The 19,893-nt window shown below is 40.6% G+C and overlaps 1 protein-coding gene across 1 annotated transcript in view; it reads right to left on the bottom strand.

Moving 5' to 3' along the window:
* Positions 1–1,553: 1,553 nt before the first annotated feature.
* The window catches only part of rgs6 (regulator of G protein signaling 6), a 115,484-nt gene continuing 97,144 nt past the window's right edge, over positions 1,554–19,893 (bottom strand). The window contains exons 7-18 of the mRNA XM_053242140.1: positions 19,154–19,218; positions 17,855–17,931; positions 16,146–16,227; positions 13,945–14,019; positions 13,632–13,730; positions 13,446–13,507; positions 11,909–12,019; positions 11,368–11,493; positions 8,746–8,932; positions 7,276–7,365; positions 6,900–6,953; positions 1,554–4,857 (exon numbers count right to left, since the gene is read on the bottom strand). Of these exons, the coding sequence (XP_053098115.1) occupies positions 4,807–4,857; positions 6,900–6,953; positions 7,276–7,365; positions 8,746–8,932; positions 11,368–11,493; positions 11,909–12,019; positions 13,446–13,507; positions 13,632–13,730; positions 13,945–14,019; positions 16,146–16,227; positions 17,855–17,931; positions 19,154–19,218 (1,079 nt within the window). The 3' untranslated portion in view covers positions 1,554–4,806. The remainder of the gene's footprint in view (positions 4,858–6,899; positions 6,954–7,275; positions 7,366–8,745; positions 8,933–11,367; positions 11,494–11,908; positions 12,020–13,445; positions 13,508–13,631; positions 13,731–13,944; positions 14,020–16,145; positions 16,228–17,854; positions 17,932–19,153; positions 19,219–19,893) is intronic.

Raw genomic sequence — 19,893 nt, 5'->3', positions numbered from 1 at the left:
AACATTAATGCAAGGATTTGTACACATCTCTAGTGGCTTGTTGATTGCACTGTGATTTAAACAGACTTATAAAATGCATTGCACAGTAACGTTATTTTGCTATTTAAAAGGCAGAGAATGATTTTTATGAAACAGTTGCAGCCATACTTTGGCAAAGAAGAATAATCACTGGACAAAATCATCACAAACTTTCTCCAGTTTATAGGAAAAAAGTGGCAAAGAGCCATACGGGTGCCAAAAGAGTCGACTCTTCTTGGTGAGCTGAGTCAAATGAACTGACTCACTGAAAAGATCAGAAATTCCCGAATTCTCAGAAAAACACAACAACAAAACGTGACTTTAAAGGAAAAATCCACCCTCAGAGATTTGCACAGTAATCTGTATAATTAACACACGATCTTCAACATCATCAAAAATGTATTTCATAATGAATTTCTTAAAAATGTTGTCATTTCTTTGGTTAATGGTTTTCGTACATTACCCACAATGCCGTTCGATTACCTGCTGATCGTGGTGTCTGTAGGATTTAACCTTTGCTTCATCTCTTCCTAAAGAGAGGGATGCAGTGGCGCTTTAGTCGTTTAAACCTTTAGTCCAGCTCTCTCACCTCCTCATCTGTGCACTCAAACACATCAGCTCCCAAAGCTTCAACTTTCACACTAATACGACCATCAACGCCGTCACGCTCGTCATCTCGTAGATTGCTAACTAGCCTACTTTTACAAAAAGAGTACATTTGACTGACAGTGAAAATGACAACAAACATGCAGGGAAACGTAGTTTACTTGCTGCTAACTGTTACAAAATCTCTGGAAAAACTTTAAAGGATATTGTTTCATTAAGATTGCATCCTTCAACATCCCGTAACTCAGTGTTGTATACAGCTGCATGGAATTCTGGGACTTTGAGTCCAGTGTTTGCACAAACAGCTCCACTACTTCTACACTTCAGCATTTAATATGATGCTGGAAAATGGTGAATGAGAAAAGAAGCTCTTGTTTTGTTCTTTTTTGTTTTTAGGATTTAAGAATGAAACCTGACCGTAATCACGTACGTTTGAGATCATTGAACTTCTGTTAAACTCCACCATAACTGTGCTAGCAATAACGATGTCACCCCGTGACATCAGCATGACACACGAGTTAAATTCTCACAGGAATAACAGAGGAAAATACAGCAACAAATTAGCACCAGAATCACTAAACATATTTAATACGTTTCTGAGTTTCTTCACTTAATCTTCTTTAAGTTAATGATGTCATGTAAAAGGGCGGAGCAAACGTCATGGTTCATAGATTCAAATTTTCTATTTTTATGACTTCTGGATCTGATAAGTCAAATTTGCGCATGTCTCAGCCTCAGATGCTTTGTCTACACAGCGCTGAGCGTTTAATATCATTTGTACACTTTTCTGGCCACAAGCTTCAGGATCTTGAAGGCTGCAAACTTAATGAAACAATATCCTTGAAAGTTTTTCAAGAGTTTTTGTAACACTTAGCAGCAGGTAAACTACATTTCCCTGCATGTTTGTTGTCATTTTCATTATCAGTCAAACATACTTGTTTTGTCAAAGTAGGCAGGTCTTGGCTATTGACAAAATGAATCTGTAATTATGGAAAATTTATAAAAGTTTAAAGGGTGCCAAAACTTTACATGTCCTGGCTTGGATATAAAGTTGCCAAATTATAGAAAATGAAACCAACAATAAAGCCAGGACTCTACTTTGATACTGAGTTGTTTATTGGTTGACTCAGGACATGACATCCTTCTATTCATCATCATCACTTACTAATATTTTTATCTCTGAAAAAAAAAAAAACCTAAAAGCTGTAAAATCCTTTTAGAAATGTCCCATGCATAGATTTGTGCTCGTTGTGCCTCTAATAGTAATAATCACTCTGGATATTCTACACAGCATTCTCTATGTGCACACTGGCTGCAGTGAGTGTAAATACATGTACTATATTACACGCTTCGTATCGTTTCACTGCTATACGTCGAGAAAGCAGTTCTACATGGAGACAGGAGGAGAGAAGAAGAAGAAGGGTTCCTCGCAGGTGCGTCTCCTCCAGTCGCACTGATGATGAGCTGATTATGGACCGATGAGACCCTCAAAGTGTCTGTTTTGTTTTTTTCTCCATGCATCTCTGGCAGTGATGGCGCTTCATGAACCACTTTCAGATACACAGCTTCCTGAAATGGCAGCGTTCGTTTTTTTTTTTTTTTGTAAAAGAGGCAGCGCTGGACTGGAAACCTTGCCATCGTCCGAGCATGAGGTCCTCTCGTGTTGGCAGAGACTCTTAGGGAGGGAAGAGTGTGTGCGTATGTGTGTGTGTGTGATTATCTTTTACATTCAGAGTATATTTACAGTGTCAGTTTGGCAGGCAGGTTAGATAAAGACGTTTAACAGTTAGGTAGGTTAAGGTAGATTTGTGTTATTAATGCATACATAGGTTGAATGAATATTTTTGTAAAACCCGTGGTCATTGTGCTATCAGTCTATGTTCATCTCTCAAAGCACCTCATAAACACTGCTTTCACACTTTCACACTTTTTGTTAAAGAATAAGTGTTGGCTGGAGCACTTTTTGTGCTGATATGGAAAAAAATACTGCCTCAACCTCAAACCACGTGCTTACCAATCCCAGCTAGTATCGGCTAACTAACTAACCTAGCTTGAGCTCTCGATCTCGTAACGCAGATAAAATAAAGATTGGTGTAACTCTGGTCATGAGGAGGCTGTCTGTCTTCGCTGTAGCTTTAGAGGCAGATAATCAAGAGAATTTGAGCTGACTCGACTGTATGCGCAGATGAAGTTAAACTCAGACGTCACATCACGTACCTACGATGGCGTTTTAGGGCCACTTTTAAAAAAATAGATTTTAAGAATAAAGCTGTAATATTTCAAGAATGAATTCATAATAAAGTTGCATTTTACACATGAAAGTTATATGTACCATTTTGTCATAGTATTATTATAGTATTCTCGAATTATCACGACTCCCTTTTTTTAATATTACAACTTTTTTCTCAAATTATTGTGATTTTTTTCTCTAAATATTGCTAATTTATTTTTGACCTATTAGAATTTTATTCTTGAAATATTGCGACTTTTTTCTCAAAATATTATGACTTCATTCTCAACATATTACAATTTTATTGTCGAAATATTGCTACAATTTATGACTTTATTCTCAAAATCTTGTATCGTTGATTTGAAGTCAAATCAACATGGCTCTGAAAGGCCATCGTACATACCAGTGAACGTCCTGATAATACACACGCTGTTATTTTTCGATACATTGGAATATCAACAATGAAATATTTTCAATTCATCGTGTCTCGTAATCTCTTAATCACTTAGTAACAAGACACATTTTTCACCAGCACTTTATCCTCCATGTTTGGTTTTCTCACTCTCCCTTAACATGCAATCTGATTGGTCAGGAGGTAAAAAAAAAAGTGCTTGACGTCACTCTGTGCTTTTTTTTTGAAAAGTTGAAACGCCAAGTGTGAAAGCACCCAAAGCACAACTCCAGTGTTTTTCAACTTATTTTCTATTCTCTATATCTGTATCGTATGTGTGATTACCACTTGTAAGAACTGGGAATTTCCTGTAGTGAAAATAAGAACCTGGTGAAAACCGGTTGTCAGGAATAATGGAAGTCTAAAGGTCAGTGTAGCGGTGGCAGTGTTGCCAGGTCTGTAGATTTCCCACATAATTGGTCTGTGAGTTGATTTTTGAGTTTTGAGAATATGTATGTTTGATTATTTTAAAAGGAATATGTTCTACATCAGAGGAACCCACTCCAAAACATCTCATTTCAGTTCCTATGGAAACCTGGGACTTCCCAGCATGCACTAGTGATCATGTGAAATTCCTGTGGTATAAGAGGAATAAAACATTTAATGCTGTTTTAGGAAAATAATCAACATTGGTGTGGTAACAATAAGTCTGCGTCATCACACCACCCTGTTGATTATTTTCCTATAAAAGCACACCCTGTACACTTTCTCTCTCTCTCTCTCTCTCTCTCTCAGTCAGTGCAGGGAAATGTGCCAAAATTCTTCCCCTTGTTAATCACACATACACTACAGATATGCTAGATAGATATTATTTTTTTTAAAAATTTTAAAAAATAAAAAAAAAAAAAAAAAAAACACTGGAGAGTTGCTTTAACTATTTAACATTGTAACACAAACCTGTTTAAACACTTATTCAAATGAACTGCAGTCACGCAGAAGGGACTGATTGTCTGAAACATATGAAAACGAAGCTGAGTTGTGCTGTGTGTATTAACACTTAACACGCTGGACGCTGGAGTAAAACACTGTGCAAATCCTCGCCGAGAAAACACACCAGAAGCCCTTGAATCTTTTCTCTCCTGTGGAATGTTTGGGACTGAACGCTCTTCTTCCTACATGACCATCCGCTCACGATTACTCCACACCATGAAAAGTGGACGAACTGGACGACGAACTGTTTAAATATCAATTGAAGCAGTGAGTGTTTTGTTCCCTTTGTCACTGCTGGTAAGAAAAAAGTACACAGAAATAAAAACCTGACATTCGTATGTGCAGTCTTTTGTTGTTATCTCATATCAGAGGTTTGGATATAATCAGGTTAAATACAGATGGTCCGCATTTGTAAGGTTTTTGTTGACTTATTGCATGCCGTAGAGTCTGTGGCTACGCTGCCGAGGTGAAGCAGATGGTCCGTGTGTCGGCTGTATCGATGTACACCATCACGCCGCTTCCTCTGCTTCCTCCTCTGGGTTTAACAAGGTTAATCACAGCCCGGGGCTCGTCAGGACGACTGCATGAGGCCCGTCAGACGCTTCCCCGTCAGAGACTTACCCTGAAACACACAACAACCCATGAATAAATAAATTATTAAACATATAATCAGGTTGGTGAAAAAGTGCATTATACAATCATCTAAAGTTCTGTATCTCTGTAATGAAATATTCCCAAAAAGAAAAAATAACATCTTTTCATATCTGGATGGCCCTGGAGTGGAACCCAGAGTGGTCATGGATATTTTTAAATATAAAATCTATTAAATATATCATTTTTCATGATTTCTCTTGGATTTACACTTAATTTATTAACAAACTAAATTAAATTGAACATTGTATTAAAATTAAATTATTATTATTTTCCTATAAAATAATATTTCATATTTGGGTCATACATTAGGTATAGGTAAGGAATAAAACATTCCATGTTGTGCTGTTATAGGAAAATAATCAACAATGAGGTGGTGTGATGAAGCGGTGTCACCATTACCGCCCCTTTTCCTATAACAGCACATCCCTTATGGTTTTATTCCTCTTAATAACAACAACATTATGTACTTTTTATCTGTTCTTAGTTCCATTTATTTAATCAACACCTTTTAACCAATCAGATTCGAGAAGATTTTACGAGCTGTAGCTTTCATCATAATGGTTAATGTAAGGGTTAATGTTCTTGTGGTTAATGGGCTTGCACGGACTACAGTATGGATATAAAGGATATAAATCATTTTCGAGATCGTTTCCAAAGTGTTGCTGGGAAGGGCGTAAAGACTAACAAGACTAACAAGGTGTAAAGACAAACAAGAATGATAAAATTAGTAATTAACCAATTACCATTTCACTGAAAACACACTAGGTATCATGGCTATGAAGTTTTCAGATTAGCACAGACATTGCTGATGGGATGGAAATAAAAGCAATGGATAAAATTATGGGATGAAATTATAAAAGCCACCCATTTTTAAAAAAATGCTGTCTGTATGAAAGTTAAGACAGGCGATCTTGTGAACTGATTCTCTGATATGCACAGAAGTGTTTCTTCTCTAGTAGTCTTGTCTAAACTAGGATGTTTGTAAGAATCAGTAAAACCCACAGGCGAACCAAATCTCTCTGATTACTCAGTGAGACACCAGACTGTCTTTTATAGCACAAGAAGCTAGCTAGGCCTTTAGGTTAGCAGCTGTAGTCAGCTGTATAACGGGAGCCAGGGTCCTGGACACGGCAGGGAATCTTAGGGTCTTAGGGAAGTGCAGGTTTTCTAAGATATGAGCGAACATTATACCTGTTCATCAGCCAGAGGTAACTAAGGGTAATATTGTAGAGGTGTGTAAATTAACAAAGACGATGTCTAAAGCTACAGTAAGCTTACAGCAGGTTATGGTCGCTAAACTGCTGGATGTTTGGGCTACTTCTGCAGGCAAGTCTGGCCTTTTAGGGCTGGATGGTATCCATCTCATTTAGGAAGGTACTTCTCTCATTTCCTGTAACAGAGCTCATAGTCATAGAACAGGCCTAGTTAATTGGTGACAGTCCAGAGCTGGGGCCAGGCAGCAGACAGAAAGCCTAAAAATCACAGATACTAAAGGTACAGTTATTAATCCACATAAAGAACTAACTACAGTCCAGTTGAGTTCCTGTATCACTTTCCCATCATGGTAACAGTAAGAAATTAGGAGGAATTTCTCTGCAGGTTGCTCAAACTGTTTTTGGAGTACCACCTGGACATCCAGCAGTTCAGCGACCATAAACTGCTATGAGCTACATCATCATAAAAGGCAGTTTATTTTCATTTAAAATGTCTTTGTCTCTGTGGCTTGTTGTCTTCACAGGGTGAACCATTGAGGATGAGACACAGTGATTGTTTATTCATAAGAGTAAATGACCCAAATGAAGCCAGGGGTGCCAATACTTTAATCTCAGTGAAAATAAGGAGAATGCTGAATGCAAACTGTTTCAGATGACGTTGAAATACAAGATAGCTAGGATGCTATTCCCTCTTATGTGTTGTTGATGTGTGGAAGAGATTGTTTATGAGTTTATGAGTTTATGTGTGGTGTATTACAGGCTGCAGTTTGAATCATCAGCTCTCAGGCTCACTCACCACGCTGCGGGTGAATTTCTCCAGAGACGTGCGGCGGCCCTGCTCACTTTCAGGCTGTTTAAAAGATACACACACACACACACACACACACACACACCCTCAGAGGAAGTGTCAGAAGCCAAAACATGGACAAAACAAAAATCCTATCTTAAAAAATAAGGGATGAAAATGTATCTCAGGCTGTATGTCAATAAAATCTAAAATGATTTCCTGATTTAAAATAACTATTGTGGTTATAAATCAGTGATTTCAACCACAAAATTTATCTTGATTCCCAATGAAGGGTAGAAAATATTGTGCTCACAGGTACACATTCTGCATCAGAATTCAGTATAGCTTTGCCGTGACGTGTTTTGGGTTTAGATTTCTCACGCACCTTCTTTCTGGCGAGCAGGAGGTCCTGGTAAGCGCTGGAGCGTAAGAACCGGGTGTAGCTGTCACTCTTCATCAGTTTGTAGATGTGATCCTGAGGAAGAGAAGACGAGGGATTGCAGGAAGAGTTACGATGTGTTCAACATTGACAGTAAAACATGTTTCTGCTCCCGCAGTCTGCTGAAAGTAGAAACTTCAAAACTCAAAGATGGTCAGGTGTAGACCAGTGAGAATATCACTCTCAGTAATGCTGTCAGGTTAGCTCGTATCAGCTAGCTTGCTAACAAAATCGGTCTAAATACATGTGCATATACAGTATTAACATCATGAAATTATTTACTTGAAAACTTCTGTATATTGACTCAAGGACACACCCACTCAGCTGGTCTCATTTCCATATATCGATTCAAATCCATGTCCACATCCCCATCTATGGTCTTAAAGACACACCCAGTCAGTGCTGGTCTAATTTCCATATATGGACTCAAAGACACACCAGCATCCCCATCTATGGTCTTAAGGACACACCCACTCAGAGTTGGTCTCATTTCCGTATATATGGACTCAAAGACACACCCACATCCCCAACTATGGTCTTAAGAACACACCCACTTGAGTTGGTCTCATTTCCATATATGGACTCAAAGACACACCCACATCCTCAACTATAGTCTTAAGAACACACCCACTCGAGTTGGTCTCATGTACATATGTGGACTCAAAGTCACACCCACATCGACACCTACAGTCTAAAACACACCCACACAGAGCTGTTCTCTTTTACCTATATGGACTCTAAGACACACCCACATCTTCATCTATGTTTTTAAATACACACCCACACAGCGTTATTCTCTTTTACCTATATGGACTCGAAGACACACCCACATCCCCATCTACTGTTCCAAAGACAAACCCATTCAGAGTCTCATTTCCACATATGGTTTAAACTCTGACTTGTTAATATGCATTTTCAACCAGTAACATAACTATTTTGCCTGGGTTGAACTCTAAGCGAGTTTGGATCTCAAAGACACACCCATATTTCCATATATGGACTTATATATTGAAACAGATTGCAGATCAGACAGACTACGATAGTTCCATTATAACAAATTCACAACGGGGAAATAGAGAGAATGGGTGCCAGTACATTAATTCTGGGGTGCCAATAATTTTGATAGCTGCATTTTGCAGAAAATAACTGCACCACTAAAAAATGTGTATGTTTAAAAATATGATGTTAAAAAGTAAAGTCAATAGTCAAAACTATACAAACTCAAAGTGGACTCACTCACTGGATGCGTTATTCATTTTATCTAATAAATATTCCTCATTATTATTATTTTATTATAATTATTAATAAGTAGTCCTGAAATTGACTTCAGTGTTGGGGATGCAGTATAAAAAATAATAATGTGTCAACAATATAATTTTATATGATTCCTGGGTAAAACAACATCAGTTCTCTTGCCTGTGCGTCCTCGAAGCTGTAGCGTCCGGGGTCTTTGAGATTCTGGCTGGTTCTCTCGTAACTGTGTGAGTCTAGGTTTATGGAGCTCGGAGCACCTTCAGCCAGAAACTCCTGCCAGATCTCCTGAGCCCGAGTGGGAACATCCTGCAGGGGGCGCCGCTTCAAATCCTGCACCGCCAACCAGAATCTGAGGTAAAGCAGCCAAAAGCACTCAGTTCAGAGCAGATCGCCAAACTCCTGACTCACGTTATTACCACAACATCATTTTGTATTGCACAGAACTGAAAGGAATTTCATGTGGAGTAAGTGACAAAAATATCTATAAATGGTATTAGGTAGATTTGTCACGACTTATTCGTGAACATCTCAGAGTAGTTTCCATAGAATTTAAATTCTTTTTTTTTTAAATATAAAAGAGAAGCAGGCCTTAATTCACACACGCATCCACAGGCTCAGTCAGACAAGACTTCCATCAACTTTAGCTCTGTTAAACTCAGACACTGGAATTTGCATCTTCAACCAGTAGTGTAACTGCTTTGGCTGTTGATGTCTAAAGGGGCAGTCTTTCATATTACAGCACAAAAGTTTTCTTGTCACAGAGAAAACGGAAAGCGTAAACCTTTATCTAAAAGTTTCCCAAAGTTACAGCTTTACCTCTGACTGCTCCAAAGTGCTGACACTGGAGACTCCTTCCATAAATGTTCTTCCATAAACACACTTCTCACAGACAACTTCACCATATCAACGATTATATGCATTTTTGAAATCTATTTATGTGGAACTTCCACCGTGAATGAACTGTTGCTATAGAAACGATAACGTATCAGAACGAGCGCATTAATATAAAACTGTGATTTGCAGCTGCACTACTGTCAGAGCTGCTGTTATAGAAAATTAATCAACACCTTCTGTCCAATCAGAATCCAGAACTCAATACTTCGGTGTCCCAATGTTGCAACAAAAAGAGAGGGGGGAAAAAAACAAGGGCATCAATAAACAGACAAAAACTAGAAAAGGAAACCATAATGAGTTGCATGTAATAAAATAAAATAAAAAGAGAAAGAAAGATTTCTATGGCAGTCAGTTTACTGGTAAAAAATAAGAAATGCACAAACAAATCATTAAACATGACCTTAATGTATTAGGTGCATGATGTGCATGATGAAATGGAGGACTGGAACATGTGACATTGCCTGAGTGGTACTTTTTTCCATTAGTGCACTCATAAACCACAAGTTGCAGGGAGAACATTCAGTACTCAGGACTAGCAGAGGAAGACAGAGAGAGAGGGGGAGATATGGGAGAGGCAAAGTGTTCACTTTCCCCTCTCTGTCCCCACATAACACTCTGCCATATCTCTATTGATCTCATCCAGCTTGCAATATTGAAGCATTTTAGGCTATTAAGGAGCCCCAGGGAGAGCCAGAGAGTCGAGAGTCCATATCATTTCCACTCTGCTCACGGTTTCATAAGTGGCCGAGGCCTGTGTGAGACAGCGCCCCCTGAAGCAATTCGATTCAGGCGAGGAGATAGCGCCAGATAGGAGAGAAGCGTGAATAGACCCAGGAACAGTTTTATCTCTTTCGCTGTCGCCTCGAGGTTCCGCTGACCTCCATGTTATCTCAAGAGCGCACTTCAGGGCCTTCCTGTCCCAAACTGGCCTCACACAGAGACACCCACTGGTCCATTCTGACTCACTAAACGATCCTCCATCACCAGCAGTGACTACAGAGCTTGGACATGAATACGAATTTTGGACGAATATTTGAAATTTACATTTTTACCAGTGTTTTGAACTTGCTAGAAGAAAGATTTACCTTTAAAAACATATAATTTGAAAATTAGGGGGTTGCATTTTTGAGAGTTTGAAATACCAGAACCCTAAATACTCAAAAATGAACACTCTCAAAATACAGATTTTATGTAAAATCTATTTAGGTAACATTCTAGCTAACGTTAGTAATAGTTAACAGCTAACAGCCAAAGGTAGCTGCTTAACAGAAATGTAACTATTTCAATAGAACATAAAAACGTTAGATGCGCTTGCTTTTAGACCTCATTACAGTTACAGTATATGAAGGTTATGTTGCTGGTTGAAGTTGCAAATTCCCATGTCAGAGTTTGAGTCCATATATGGAAATGAGAACAGTGGAGTCAAAATGGAAGATACGAACCATGAAGACTCTTCTCATCTTCTGTTTTGACTCTACATCTCCTCACTTCACTTCATGGACATGAGCACTAGAGATGACTGTGATTGGCTAAATGCTGAGTTTGACTGCTCTGAAATTGACTACTTTTCCCTGTGGATCCCTGATATGCTCAATGCACATTTGGCCTAATTTACATAAATTTACATAAAATCTGCATTTTTGAGATTTGAATTTTTGAGGTTTTTAAGTAGTTAGGGTTCAGATTTTTTTTTAAATCTCAAAACTGTAACCCCTAATTTTGAATTATATGCTTCTGCAGCCAAATGATATTTAAATACACCACAGGGGAAAAAGAATTTTATTTAATATGAGGTTCGTCTCATATCTGAGCTCAGGAGCTGAGAATCGGTGGGAGGGAAGGAGATTAAAAAAAAGGAAAGGAAGAAGAAAAGAAAAAAGATAAGCTCACCGCAGGTTCTCCGAACTGAACTCAGACTCCAAGAACTTGAGGAACTGGTCACGGCCGACTGGATCCTTCAGAGCCTCGTCCAAAGAAAAGCCCCATTTCCGAACCCTCTGCTGGCTCGGGTCTTTGCTGAGAGACGGATGAGCAGAATAAAAAGTGGGAGAGAGGAAGAATTTATCTCTGCTCCTTATAAATGTCCATCATTGAGCCTAATTTTAACCTGTAATTAATCACTCTGAATAAATCATCACAGCAGCGATTATACGCTTCGGGTAAAATGAATTTCTACATAATTTATCATGATCGTGTCACTGATGACCAATCGGGGCTATTTAAAGGATATTAGGATTAACACCCACACTGTCTGCGGAGACATGTTATCCATTTGAACCTGAACACTCATCATCTTGTAGCTTATTTTAAGCTTATCTTATCAAAATTGATCAGATACTGAAACAGCACAGAGCGATATATATAAAAAAAAAAAAAAAGTCCGAGATGTGAGATGTGCTGATAACGTGTTGTGGAGGTGAAAGAATCAAACCTGGCCTCCATCTCCCAGAAAGTGGTGTCATCACTGATCCAGGGGTTGGAGGGCTCCGGGGGAGACACAAACGGGTCGTACTCCAGGTACTGCTCAGTGTAGCTCATCAGCCTGGTGGAGAAAAGCTTCATGTCAGAATGAACTGCTCAGAATCTAACGCTGGATTCACACTGTGTGCTGAAAATTCCTCTTTCATGGGATAGAAAAGCTGTCAATGCATGCGGCTCTATTTCCATCTGTCTGTCTGTCCATCCATCCATCTGTCCAGCTTTCTATCTGATTGTGTATCTTTCTGTCTATCTGTCCATCAATCTGTCTGTCTCTCTACCTGTCTGTCTGTCTATCTGATCATGTATCTGCCTGACTGTCTATCTGTCTGTCCATCCATCCCTCTATCTATCTGTCTGTCTGTCTGTCTATCTGGTCATGTCTCTATCTGCCCTTCTGTCTATCTGTGTCTGCTTGTCCTTCTGTCACTGTCTGTCCATCTATCTGTGCATCTGTTTGTGTATCTGTCTGTAACATTTGTCAATCTATCTGACTTTGTATCTGTCCATCAATCTGTCTGTCTCTCTATCTGTCTGTCTGTCTATCTGTTCATGTATCTGCCTGACTGTCTATCTGTCTGTCCATCCATCCCTCTATTTGTCTGTCTGTCTGTCTATCTGGTCATGTCTCTATCTGCCCTTCTGTCTATCTGTGTCTGCTTGTCCTTCTGTCACTGTCTGTCCATCTGTTTGTGTATCTGTCTGTAACATTTGTCAATCTATCTGACTTTGTATCTGTCCATCAATCTATCTGTCTCTCTATCTGTCTGTATGTCTATCTCTCTGTCTGTCCAACTATCTATCCATCTGTCAGTTCATGAATCTGGTCATCTGTTTGTCCATCTGTCCATCCATCCATCCATCTGTATGTCTGCCCATCCGTCCATCTATTTGTCCATCTGTCTGTCTATCTATCTGTCTGTACGTTAGTCTGTCCGTCTGTCATTCTGTCTACACGTCTTTCTATACATGTGTGCATCTATCTGTCTGTCCACCTGTCTGTCTGTCTGTCTGTCTGTCAGGCCAGTGAGTGTACAGTTTACAGCATTAGTGTCTAATTTTTACATTAAAATGATACATATATTGCAAATACTGAAAATGAATCTATATTGATTTTAAAATATAAAAAAAACATAAAAATGATGAAAAGACAATAAAAAAGGAGAACAAATCAAAAAGAAGAGATGTGTGTGACATCACTGAGGGTTAATTAAGCCTAATTTCATAAAGATGGGAGGAGATGATGGAGAGATGAAGGGTGAGATATAAAAGATGAGTGCAGGCTGAATAAAGAAGAGGAACCGTGAATGCTGGAAGGCTGAACTGTGGAAAATGTAGATCATGAAAAAGCACAGCAGACTTTAATGACTAAATGTATTGATTAATGGACAAAAGCACAAAGTGCTCTAATGAGTTTCCTCCGCGTGGGAAGGCCGTGACGTAGCAACTGTTCGGTTCTTAGAAAGGAAAAAAAATTATTTTTCACTTACGTTTCTGCCACTTTGGACATTTTCATACAGTGTCTGTCCAGCTGAGTGTTCAGGAATAAAATCTGCAGGAAGTGGGGAGATATTACGCTTTCATCATCACTATCTTTTCATTTTGTTTTTACAGTTTAATACGTAAAGTATCTCTCTCTCTCTCTCTCTCTCTCTCACACACACACACACACACACCTCCTTCTCGACGTCCTCCTTAGTGTCCTTCCTGGGTTGCTGTGAGTGTGTGTGTACAGGACTCTGTGTCTGTGTGTCTTCTGCCACACCATACACTGACTACACACACACACACACACACACACACAGACACACAAAGATGTGACAGCAGTTTCACACCAATACAACTCAATAAACACAGATTGATTGATGGGATTTGTCTGTTATTTTTATACACCGCACTCTCTCACGAAAGTACACACACTTACACATGCTTACACACACAGAAATACAAACACACACACGCACACAGAAACAAACACACACACTTTACCTTCTTGACACGTTGTGGGTTTTTCATGCGGCGGCACTTCCTGATGTCCATTTCAGTGGTATTGACACAGCCTGGCTGCGGGTCACATGATCAATATTTCATTTCTCACTTTTTTCTCTTTTTCAGACCCGAGATCCCTGTGTTCCCCGTGTGCTCTGTGTTCCCAACATTCTCTGTGTTCCCCGTGTGCTCTGTGTTCTCAACATTCTCTGTGTTCCCAACATTCTCTGTGTTCCCCGTGTGCTCTGTGTTCCCAACATTCTCTGTGTTCCCCGTGTGCTCTGTGTTCCCCACATTCTCTGTGTTCCCCGTGTGCTCTGTGTTCTCAACATTCTCTGTGTTCCCAACATTCTCTGTGTTCCCCGTGTGCTCTGTGTTCCCATATTCTCTGTGTTCCCAACATTCTCTGTGTTCCCCGTGTGCTCTGTGTTCCCAACATTCTCTGTGTTCCCCATGTTCTCTGTGTTCCCCGTGTTCTCTGTGGTCCCCGTGTTCTCTGTGCTCCCCAGTTTCTCTATGTGTCCCCCTTTTCTTTGTGTTCCCCGTGTTCTCTGTGGTCCCCGTGTTCTTTGTGTACCCCGTGTTCTCTGTGTTTCTCGTGTTCTCTGTGTTTCCCACATTCTGTGTGTTCCCCACATTCTCTGTGTTCTCTGTGTTCTCCATGTTCTTCATGTTCCCTGTGTTCCCTATGTTCATGTTCCCCATGTTATGTGTTCCCCAAGTTCTTTGTGTTCCCCACATTCTCTGTGTTCCCCATGTTCTCTGTGTTCCCTGTGTTCTCTGTGTTCCCATGTTCTCTGTGTTCCCATGTTCTCTGTGTTCCCTGTGTTCTCTGTGTTCCCACATTCTCTGTGTTCCCCGTGTTCTCTGTGTTCCCTGTGTTCTCTGTGTTCCCATGTTCTCTGTGTTCCCATGTTCTCTGTGTTCCCTGTGTTCTCTGTGTTCCCACATTCTCTGTGTTCCCCGTGTTCTCTGTGTTCCCTGTGTTCCCTGTGTTCTCTGTGTTCCCATGTTCTCTGTGTTCCCTGTGTTCTCTGTGTTCCCATATTCTCTGTGTTCCCAACATTCTCTGTGTTCCCCGTGTGCTCTGTGTTCCCAACATTCTCTGTGTTCCCCATGTTCTCTGTGTTCCCCGTGTTCTCTGTGGTCCCCGTGTTCTCTGTGCTCCCCAGTTTCTCTATGTGTCCCCCTTTTCTTTGTGTTCCCCGTGTTCTCTGTGGTCCCCGTGTTCTTTGTGTTCCCCGTGTTCTCTGTGTTTCTCGTGTTCTCTGTGTTTCCCACATTCTGTGTGTTCCCCACATTCTCTGTGTTCTCTGTGTTCTCCATGTTCTTCATGTTCCCTGTGTTCCCTATGTTCATGTTCCCCATGTTATGTGTTCCCCAAGTTCTTTGTGTTCCCCACATTCTCTGTGTTCCCCATGTTCTCTGTGTTCCCTGTGTTCTCTGTGTTCCCATGTTCTCTGTGTTCCCTGTGTTCTCTGTGTTCCCACATTCTCTGTGTTCCCCGTGTTCTCTGTGTTCCCTGTGTTCTCTGTGTTCCCATGTTCTCTGTGTTCCCATGTTCTCTGTGTTCCCTGTGTTCTCTGTGTTCCCACATTCTCTGTGTTCCCCGTGTTCTCTGTGTTCCCTGTGTTCCCTGTGTTCTCTGTGTTCCCATGTTCTCTGTGTTCCCTGTGTTCTCTGTGTTCCCATATTCTCTGTGTTCCCCATACTCTCCTTGTTCCCCGTGTTCTCTGTGTTCCCATGTTCTGTGTTCCCCATGTTCCCCTTGTTCTCTGTGTCCCCTGTGTTCTGTGTTCCCCATGTTTCCTGTGTTCCCGTGTTCTTTGTGTTCCCATGTTCTCTGTGTTCCCCATATTCTCCTTGTTCCCCTTGTTCTCTGTGTTCCCATGTTCTGTGTTCCCCGTGTTCTCTGTGTTCCCTGTGTTCCCCGTGTTCTCTGTGTTCCCATATTCTCTGTGTTCCCCATACTCTCCTTGTTCCCCGTGTTCTCTGTGTTCCCATGTTCTGTGTTCCCCTTGTTTCCTGTGTTCCCATGTTCTTTGTGTTCCCCATATTCTCTGGGGTCCCGTGCTCTTTGTGTTCCCCGTGTTCCCACATGACAATAACACATGTGTAACAGGATCTGTGTGAGCTGAACTGAATGACTTGTATTACTCCTACTGTAGCTATCAATCAGGAAATCCATAATCTACACACACCACTGGCCTGTGTACGTCCCAGAATGCTCGCTCCTGACTGTCCAGGATCTTCCTCTCCGTCTTATCCTTCTTCCGGTCAATCCTAAAAAACCCAGAGAGGAAAATGTGTGAAAATGTCACACACGCATAATAACAGTGAGAAGGCATGTAAATGCTCGGCCATGAGCGTCTACCAAGACCACAACTTGAGAAGGAAAATACGACTGGATGACAATCTGCTAGAAATATCAGCGTGCAGGATGATACATCAGGTAAATGTGTTGATATCATTTTAGCACATTTGTTGACCTGGACTCTGCCTTTTACAGTAGATTGTCATCCACTTGTGCTTCTTTTTCTGGGTCAAAACAGACAAACTAAATTTCAGTACATAGGCCAATATTCTAAAACAACATACTCAGAGGCTAGAGATTGTCCACCAAAATAGAAAGAAATGCCAGGGAAATAAAAAGGTAAATTCAGAAAACAAGTCAGATATGGATTGAACAGATGATACACGGATAAACACGGGTTCACACGTCTGCTAACAGTGGTGTGGTTAATCATTAACACTTCACCTCCTCCCCATGGTAACACCACATGGTGTTTAAACCCCTCAGCCTCATGACTTATTTATTTATTTTTTCAGTTTGAGGACAGTGAAGCTCACAGCTGGAACATAAGGCTGGGAATGAAAGCGCTGAAATCTCTGCTTGAGAAGACCTGTCAGTGCACGTCCTCACCATCATCATCATCATCATCATCATCATCATCTTCATCCCCATCATCATCATCATCATCATCATCTTCATCCCCATCATCATCATCTTCATAGTCCTCCTCCTCTTCCTCATTATCATCATCATCATCATCACCATAGTTCTCATTATCGTCATCATCATCATCACCATCATCATCATCATAGGCCTCCTCCTCCTCCTCATTATCGTCATCATCTTCATCCCCATCATCTTCATCATCATCACCATTATCCCCCTCATCATCATCATCTTCATCATCATCATCATCATCATCATCATCACCCCCCTCATCATCATCATCATCATCAGCATCATCTTCACCCTCATCATCATCCACCTCCTCCTCCCCATCATCATCATCATCATCATCATCCCCGATCCTCCCCCTCATCCTCATCCTCATCATCCTCATCATCCCCACATCATCACCCACGTCATCATCGTCATCCCCCCATCATCACCATCATCATCCTCATCATCCCTCTCATCCTCATCATCCCCCTCATCATCATCCTCATCGTCCTCCTCCTCGTCCACTCGTCTGAGAGTGGAGTAAATTCATTTCCATTCCTGACACTTCACTCTTACGTAACTGACATTTCAGACACAATCACACACACTGTGTCCTGCGCTGATCATGATTTACTGTCCTGACTCAGCTCTACATGGTACAGGAGTCGTGTTTTTTTCTTCTGGTGAATCAATGATGGTGTGTTTTAAATGACAGAAGAACTGAAACTATTAATCAGGTGTTGCACTCTCACACTCTCACCTTATCTCTCTGAATTCCCCAAACTATAATAACAATAACACTCATACACACACTGCACACAACAGACCGCTGTGTTTACTCACTACTTATATGCTGTGTATGTGTATGTGTGTGGAGAGACAGCTTGGGTTTGAAAGGGAAAGTCAACACCTATGAGTTAATAAGGTTCACACCGTTGCCCTGACGACAGCACTTACTTAACCTGAGCCTCAGCCTGCATGAAGATGAACTCCCACTTCCTGGAGAATGCTCGCTGCAACCTCGCCAGGTTCTCCTGAGGAACAGGGGGGGAAAAGGACATTAGAAAATAGAAGAACACAGAAAAAAATAAGTAAAGAAATAAATGGAAAAAAACAACAAAAAAGTAAGAAATGGGGAAATAAAAAGATGAAAAGATAAAGAAATCAATGAAGGAAGGAAGGAAGGAAGGAGGAGGAGGATAAACAAAATAAGAAAGGAAAATGGAAAAAAGGAGAAAAGGGAAAGAAAGCAAAGAAGGAAGAACAACAAATACATAAGGATAAATCCATCCATCCATCCATTCTCTGTACCAAAAGGGTAGCAAGGAGCCTGGAGCCTTTCCCAGGGGAATCGGGGCACAAGGTGGGGGACACCATGGACAGAGTGCCAACCCATCACAGGGCACAATCACACACACACACACACACACACACACTAACACACCCATTCACACATCATGGACAATTTGAAAATGCCAATAAGCCTACAATGCATGTCTTTGGACTTGGCGAGGAAACCGGAGTACCCGGAGAAAACCCCCAAAGCATGGGGAGAACATGCAAACACACACATATACACACACACACACACACACACACAGGGCAGAGGCACATTCAAACCTCCAACCCTTGAAATGCGAGGCAACAGTGCTAACCACGACACAAGGGTAAATAAATAAATAAATAGGAAGGAAGGAAAACAACCAAGTAACAGAAGAAAAAGAGAAACAAAAAGAAAACAAGTAAAGAATGGGGAAAGAAAATGAAGAAAAGAGAAAGAAAGAAAGCAATGAAAGAAGGAAGGAAGGAAGGAAGGAGTAAGAAAGAAAGAAATGAGCAACAAAGCATACAGAAATAAAATTGAATAAAAAAGTAAAGAAGCAAAGAAGGAAGACAACATGGAAGGAAAGAAAAAACAAAATCAAACAAAACAAGGAGGAAGAATGGAAAGAAAGTATGCAATATAAATGATAAGGTTCCATCTATAAAGTGATGTGATTGGTTGAGCTGGATGAGTTTGTGCTTTATTCAGTGTGATTAGTGTGTAGGTTTTGTTGTTAGTGTATTTCCCTGAGTTACGAGTCTCTCAGTGATGAGCTGTGCTGTCGTGAGACTCGTCCTTGTCACATGATCGATCACTCGGCCCTGCTTCTGTCTCAGCTGCTGCAGTAACACCTGTCTGTTCCCTCCCACTGGGGAGACCGAGACAGAGACAGAGACAGAGAGAGAGAGAGAGAGAGAGAGAGAGATGCTCACCGCTTCATAGTCTGCTAGCTCCAGCCGAGTCTTGTTCTGCATCGTCCTCTTACACAGATAAATGGCTGCAGGAGACGATAAAGGAGCAGAAATAGAGAGAGAGAGAGAGAGAGAGAGAGAGAGAGAGAGAGGAGCATGAATCTTATTTTCACAGCTGAGTAACTCCCACTTCACCATCCTTTTACACATGTAACATACTGTATACACACACACACACACGCCTACATTTACATGTGCCCACACACAGAAAAGGCAAGCCGCTAGCTGGATTTGGTATATGACTGAATAAAGGGAAGGGTGGAAGGAAAATTAAAAAAATAAAGAAAAAGGAAAGAAAAAGAACAAGAGACAAAGGAAAGAAAGCAAGTAAACAGAATGGAAGGAAGGAAGGAAGGAAAACAAGAAGAAATAAAAGAAGAAACAAAATAAAAGAAAAAAGAAAGAGATAGGACAATTGAGAAAGGAAGGAGACAGGAAACAAGGAAGGAAGGTAGGAAAATGTAGAAAGAAAGAAAGAAAGAAAGAAAGAAAGAAAATAAATATTGGATTATATCTCTAACCCCTATAAACATCACACTTAAGTAAAGTGCTAACAGATATTAAATAAAACTAAATTTTAAATGTATATGAAACAAGGAATAATGTAAACCTTCTCCTTCAGAAGTGAGAGTGATTAGAGTGATGAGAGAGATGAGAGAGATGAGAGAGATGAGAGTGATTAGAGAGATGAGAGAGATGAG

The sequence above is a fragment of the Pangasianodon hypophthalmus genome, chromosome 19 (assembly GCF_027358585.1).
Source record: "Pangasianodon hypophthalmus isolate fPanHyp1 chromosome 19, fPanHyp1.pri, whole genome shotgun sequence".
Taxonomy (NCBI): domain Eukaryota; kingdom Metazoa; phylum Chordata; class Actinopteri; order Siluriformes; family Pangasiidae; genus Pangasianodon; species Pangasianodon hypophthalmus.
This window is presented reverse-complemented; position numbering and strand designations above follow the sequence as displayed.